Below are 7,014 nucleotides of genomic sequence, written 5' to 3' on the forward strand. Positions count from 1 at the left end.
TAAATTGAAGTCAAAAAGCATTTAAACTTTGTACATACATGATACAGTGACATTCCGTTGCGTAACAACATAGGTCTTTGACATCTCTACATGGGGTGTTCCTGAATTGTTTGTACCAGGTACAATTGAACTGTCAACAAGTTTTATTATGACATGACTATTTTATGGTCTTTGAGATATGAACTTGTATAACTAATCTAGGGAAGGTGATTGGATATTAGATCTCAGATGATGTCTTTCATCATAGACTTAAGAATACGTCATACTCTAAGAATAGAGAATTTGAGTAAACTTGGAAATGTATTTAAGTTGGGTTTTTAGCCCAGCTCGAGAGGAGAGGCGGGGACGGAGATTGGTCATGTAATAAAATCAACCAAGTGGTTAGCTTGGCGTTCGTTGAACCAGATACGTATGTTTCGTTGTGAGTTCTACTCAACACAATCCAAGTCGGTACGGTACCTCGTAGAAGAGATGGTTTGAGAAGAAACTAGTTGGTCGGCTAATTCAACGTTATAGTCTTAAATGGAACAGACTGACGATTGGAACAGCAGTGCGAGTGAGTACTTCCCCGTTTGAACATTTCAATATCGATAAACTGCACAGTAAGCCGATCAACAGCGTTTCAGTATAACGAAAATACATGAATAAACAAATAAGTAAAATAAAACACAAACAGTACGGACTTGGTTTACCATCGCCATTAAGAAACCTACAGATTTTACATCATTTTGCTGCACTGACTGATAGCAGTCAATTTATGTGGTATTGTACACAAGATCACACTCCTGGTAGAATTGCCATAATTGTATGCGCATATATTAACATATATAATAGTTGTATGGCGCACGCACCTTGTGATGACGTGAAAGGGTGGACACACGCAGACTAGACGTACATAATATAACCGTACAAACCAGTGAATATTATGTGGGGTGAGCTTGAGCTTGGCGAAAATGTTCTGCATTGAGCAACAGTATCACATATAAAGCTTACAAACCGTGCACCAGGGTAAACGTAACGGCTGAGTAGGAGTGTTCAGTAGCGAGACTGAAACGACCGTCGTGTTATTGTTGTCTGTCGTTCGGCGGCGAGCTGCGAGCAGCTGTACGACTATGAGGTTTAACTTGAGGTGAGATATGCTGCATTTTAGATGTCTACTCCTACATTGTTTCAACCGCCGTTCAAAATTTATGCATTCTGTTCGCATTCAGATATTTTTGTTACTTTTACTCGCGGTAATATAAAAAAAGTGATCATTATAATAAACACAGTTTGATGAAATAAATATACACGAGATAATCCATCCCCGATATAGGCCCCATTAGGTTACGGTCTACCGACGACATCGACACTAGTGATGTGTCGTCGAAATTCTGTCGCTCAGACACTTTATCGCCTTCCAATTATAGAAAACTGTCGCACGTTATAGGCCAATTTTATCATTTTTCTTAACACATATGTCTATATATACATACCAGATATTGGAATGGCATAATTGTGCAATTCTGGAAGCTAAATTATAACTATGTGTTGCAAGTATAGTTTTCAATTTATCAATTGTAATAACTTGTCCCGTCATATTTATTACAAGTTTATTCAATGACACTTTTTTTTGCAAGAAAACCCAACAATATTGATTCACCTTGTTTTACTTACAGTGTAAAGACAACAAGATGACGGTAATCATACGATGTCTGGGACAACAGTGAAACTATTAACACAATATGGTAGGTTTATGTTATGAGACATTGGTCTAATATCGTCTGCTACAACATGTGGAAGATCAAGTTGCAGTGGAGGGCAAAAAAATTAGAGAAAAAAATGTTTTGAATAAAACTTGATTCATTAATTCAATGTATTGAGGTCAAAATACTCGACCTTTACATTCGATGGAAGTATTTTGCAATGTATCATTTTGATATACCGCATGAACATCAACCACCTGTCTAGGGTCCAAAACAGATGTGCAAGTAAATGTATAGACGTAGATGGCGCTGTTGTGTGTGGTATCGTTCTCAGTATACGTTTCGTTTGTAGAGTCCGGAATTACATCTCTACACACTGAGTTTGTATGGGTTTCAAGGTTTTCTAAAATATACAGTATCAAACATATATGTATAAGTAATATGAAATATTTGACCCCAATCTGCTACTACGCCACCAAGTGGTAGCGAGTGAACAAGGCTAGATGCTCTAGTTGAAAGCTTTCTTTAACGATTTCTTATTTGCAGTTGTGTGAAATTGGTCAAAAACAATCGTCAGAATATGAAATATGTATGTGGAACCCCAGTTGATGCAACTAGCAATGTTCTTACTTTATTTCATTCTGTTTTTATTGTCAACTTAAAACGTTATATTTGATTTGATTGCCGAGTGACCAAATCGTGACGCTATCAGCATCCCGCAAATTTACAACATGTTGACAAATAATTAAAGTATAAAATGGCCATTCTTTCCACTTACAATATTGTTTATAAACCAACATCGGCCAAGTCTATATACAACAACGATAGACTCTCTCACAGCTTCGGGATCATCGCTAGCAGAAAGCAGATGTTTTGTCTGTACCTATATCATCGAGTCAACCGCACACTTCTATCTAATATCCTTGTACTGTGCGCCCTCATCGACTACATATAGGACTAACCATTCTTTGACGTGTTATTGCAACCCTGAGTCTTGGGTCGCAAGTACGTCCAGGAATGGCTAGTCCTATATCGATCATCGATGAGGTACAGTACAAAGCTATTTACAAGTATGCGGTAGATATCGGTGAATACAAAACAGCGGCTTTCTGCTAACGACTCTCCCAGGGCTGTGAGTGTGTTTACGCCAACGACTAGACATGTAATCATTTAGAGTTCACTATTTCAAGTTTTCCAGGTACAGTGACATTTAGGTCTCCTGGGGCTTTGATAACCCCCTTTGCAAAACATTGAAATTTATAACTACATTGTAACTCAGACTACTATTTAGTAGACTACTTATTAATAGTGTAGTCGAATTACACTGTAATGGACATTCTCGGAATTTGTTTACATGCAGAATTCTGGGAGAATTCATGTTATGTCTTCATTAAAGTTCGTCTAACTGGTATCACGTGGATGAAAGTGAAAAGAGGACGAGTTGTTGTCAATGTCTCTTTTCAAGACAGGTGAGTTGTTAATCCTTTATACACTTTCTTGTAAAGGCATCGTCGTGTAAAATCTGTCCAAGAATTGACCATGGACATTTACAACGGTGGAATTATACAACCTAATTATGTTAGACAAGTTAAAACAAGAGAGCTGTTATTTCTTCCGCGACACTGCGAAATAATGGCATATCTCCCTCCTTTCTTTTACCCATTACGAGTGTTTAAAACCCGTTCCAGTTTATCATAGCACACTTTCATTCCCTTGTATAACTTTATAAAATTGACTGGAATGAACGTTCACTTTACGGTCTATGACGACGAAAGATACAAACTCTGAGCACCGATCCATTGTGAATTAGACTCTAATCCGAGAATGCATACGAATCGAACATTTCCTTTGATTCTCATTTCTGGAACTACTATGTGGAATCATAGACCCTGTATCATGGTGGAATCAACAGTATTGACCAGGTGTATTGACAGAGAAAGATTACACCTTGATAGACTCGTTGTTATATACACTCCTGTAAGGCACTCGTTACTAGCTAGGTGTATAATTAACTTAGGTGGAATAAAAACCCAACTTCCGATAATATGCGGCCTCAGAAAATAGGTTAGGTAGGACGGGATTTTATTTCTTTCCATTTTATCTTTTTAATTGTATTTATTTTCGAAAACAAACAAAATATCAGTCAGAATACCCCTTCTGTGATAGTTTGATGAAATATATATCACTGGGGAAAGAAAACATAGTGACGTACACTGATGAAGGTCATGAAGACAGAATAATTTATTAATGTTTTTTTTTTAAATGTTCAAAAAATGTTTAGGGTCGGAGGCTTAAACTTGTGTCGGTCAGGTTATCGGAAACACATTTTTTTCCCTATATGGCCCTATGGATCTTAAGGCACCCCCCCCCCCCGGGAGCTCAAGCAACGACCAATTTTTCTTTCGTCTATGAAAAGATGTGTGTACATATTTTGCAGCAGCCCTAGTAGTGCTCCCTGAGAATGCTCTCAAGTAGGCTCGTACGGCATATCCCATTTCCTTAAACTATATATTTTTACCACCCACAGGTCCTTGAGCCTAACAGTATCGGGGGAACTTGGAAACTATAAGCTACCGTTCAACGATAAAGAATTAAACATGGAAATCATAGGGGATAAAAATCCACTGAGAAGCGTATGGAGGCGACGACATAGCAGATACGCGGTAAGAGACAAGACATGGCAGAGAGGAGAGAGAGAGAGAGAGAGAGAGAGAGAGAGAGAGAGAGAGAGAGAGAGAGAGAGAGAGAGAGAGAGAGAGAGAGAGCTACAACAAAGTACAGATAGCTTTGAATTATTAGCTCCCGAGATGAAACATTGTTGAAAATGTAATCTCCTTACTTGCAAAGAGTGTTTACTTCTATCCCACAGTTCTCCGTACCTTTATTAATAGCAATACATCCCGATAGAGTGTACAAAATAGCACAAGGTTGACTTATTCTGATCATGGATGTCGAGACCATTGCTTTACTGACTGGAGAATAGTCACGAAACTATACCAAATACAATTACCCGCGTCTTGTTTACTGTTCCCTCCAAGGCAATAGCCATGTGCATTTAGGCCAAAGATAGGTACGTTTATCTTCTAAAATCATGAAAACACTTGTTATTGACGTAGAAGTTACTCACTGGGCACAAACATTTTGTACTTATTACCTTCACTGCCACGCATGCGCTCTTAAGAGAACGTCGTGAGCAGAATGCTCACTTTCAGGCGCACAGATGAGGAAAATTGACGCGAGGCCAAAAATATCAACATGCTAGCTATTTAGTCCACGACCTCGAATGACCAAATTCTCCTTAAAAGTTGCTCGCACACATGAGGAATCAGCGCGAGGAAATTGCCATAGGAGTGAAATTTTGCTGATCTGATTATTCTAGTGTACGTCTGGCTTATGATAGGTACATCCAATAATTTGTTCTTCAAATTGAGATGTTTTTAATTAACCTGTAACCCTATATAATTTGTCCCGCCCTTTATCCCAAATCAAAACTCGATGACGACAACGGAACAACAACAACAACAACAACAACAACAACAACAACAACAACAACAACAACCCCCAACACGTACACTCAATTACTTTTGCTGAAACAAGCTACCACTGACACCAACTCGTTTTAGCCGACATTCCTGGTCAGGAAAAAAAACTATAGTAGCGAAAATGATAAAGTGAAATGGAGGCTAAACAAGGGTTGTTATTCTTCTCAGTTCATACGTGTTTGTTGATTCTTTCCTCAGGTTAGTGAAAATTACATCAAGTTGACACTTCGGAAAAAGATCCAGGAATCTTGGATGAATAGAAGCAATGAAGTCATACTATTAGCAGAAAGTAGTGACAAGAGTAGCGGTGGATCGGAAAGTTCTGGAAAGTGAACACGAATCCAATGTCAAGTTACATGAACTCCACATCAAGTCACAGGTGTATATTGTGTGCTTGCGGTCATCTTTTTCTTCACCACGTTGAAATTTGAATTAATAAATAAACTTTCAGAACTAACGCGACCTACAGAAATGGAACATTTAGAAAATATATTGCCGCAACTTTAAATAACAGATTTCTGGTTTGAAATGTCAAGTTCTCGAATATGTCCATTTATTGTTCAGTTTATACTCTAGCACCAGTTGATTAGAACCCTAACCATGTACTATAGCTTCTTCTTTTTTTCAAAACAAAACAAATTAATTTTGAAATTTAATTGGTGAGGTGAGATTGTTTTACTCAGGATTTTCTGAATTTGTAATATTTTGAAAATACACTGATATTTGCTTTGACTTGGAAAAACATTTTCTAAAATTTACTGGCAAGAACTTTAAAATATTGATCCTGCAGAATGAAGTACTTGACAGTAAAGAAATAAGTTTGTACTAGTGACCTCTAGTGCAGTCTGCATTACCCTCTTTAAAACCCACGGTTTTTGCTCCCATTGTGATGTATTCAGTTCTACGTACAATATAATAATATCTTCAGCAATTTCTCTCTCCTGTACTCTGATTTCTGATACTTCTGTACCAGCCGCGTGACATTTTAGACTTTCAACAATGGATTATGTATAGTTGAGAGTCTCAGTGGACTGGTGTATCTGGATTTAGTTTCTTAAACATTAAGCCTGTTTTTGTTCAGGGACTATTCGTTTTTGTTAACATCTTCCTACTTTGATAGAGAATATTGTAATATTAAAGTTAAGTTAATAAAATATCAACACGATTATGAATATCCAATACTCTACAGTTGTCTTTCCATAAGTCATGTTTCGCTTAGTTGTAGATGTTAAATCGATGTCTCCGCCCATATTCTTTGTCACACACGCCATACCTGATGCCACGCCAGGGAAGCCATATCCATATTCTTCCCAATATGTTATTTATATACATTTCACCACTCAGTTGTTAAAACTTTTTTGTGTTATCCTCGGTATTCCATGCTGTATTTGTTTGTTTGTGAAAGCTGTTGTGTTATTTCCGTTTTTGTTTTGTGGTTTCCTGAATATTTTTTGCCAAATCAAATCAAATCATATCAAATCAAACAGCATGAAAGTAATACAATAAACCTACTTATTTTCGCCACTAGAAAATTTTGCGTTTTTGCAGCTTCAGCCAGTTCTCAAAGACTAATTTTTATAAATTACCAGACTGGTTCATTGAGGTCATGCACAAGAAGGCATTTTAGTCCCTGTGTTTTCGTAATCCAGGTATATGAAAATAAGTCTAAGTGAAATGTCTAGGTTCAAAGTGTATACAAGTGTTTGATGCGGTACCATAGCATTCGCATATACTAGTAGTACATCGACTCGCTGTATATAGTTAGATTGCTGCTCTTCTCAAGCCAC

The 7,014-nt window shown here is 37.4% G+C and overlaps 1 protein-coding gene across 1 annotated transcript; it reads left to right on the forward strand.

The window, feature by feature from the left end:
* The first annotated feature begins 1,673 nt into the window (after window positions 1-1,673).
* Window positions 1,674-5,700, forward strand: LOC144433524 (uncharacterized). The gene is made up of 4 exons (XM_078121830.1): window positions 1,674-1,727; window positions 3,046-3,154; window positions 4,213-4,348; window positions 5,426-5,700. The coding sequence occupies exons 1-4, from the start codon at window positions 1,691-1,693 to the stop codon at window positions 5,558-5,560; spliced, it is 417 nt and encodes a 138-aa protein (XP_077977956.1). The 5' UTR covers window positions 1,674-1,690; the 3' UTR covers window positions 5,561-5,700.
* The last annotated feature ends 1,314 nt before the right edge of the window (window positions 5,701-7,014 follow it).

The sequence above is a fragment of the Glandiceps talaboti genome, chromosome 4, assembly GCF_964340395.1.
Source record: "Glandiceps talaboti chromosome 4, keGlaTala1.1, whole genome shotgun sequence".
In the NCBI taxonomy this organism is placed as follows: domain Eukaryota; kingdom Metazoa; phylum Hemichordata; class Enteropneusta; family Spengelidae; genus Glandiceps; species Glandiceps talaboti.

Coding starts and splice junctions, on each gene's coding strand:
- LOC144433524 (XM_078121830.1), top strand. CDS start 1,691: ATGTCTGGGACAACAGTGAAACTATTAACACAATATG. Junction 3,155..4,212: donor AATGTCTCTTTTCAAGACAG/GTGAGTTGTTAA, acceptor TACCACCCACAG/GTCCTTGAGCCTAACAGTAT. Junction 4,349..5,425: donor GACGACATAGCAGATACGCG/GTAAGAGACAAG, acceptor TTCTTTCCTCAG/GTTAGTGAAAATTACATCAA.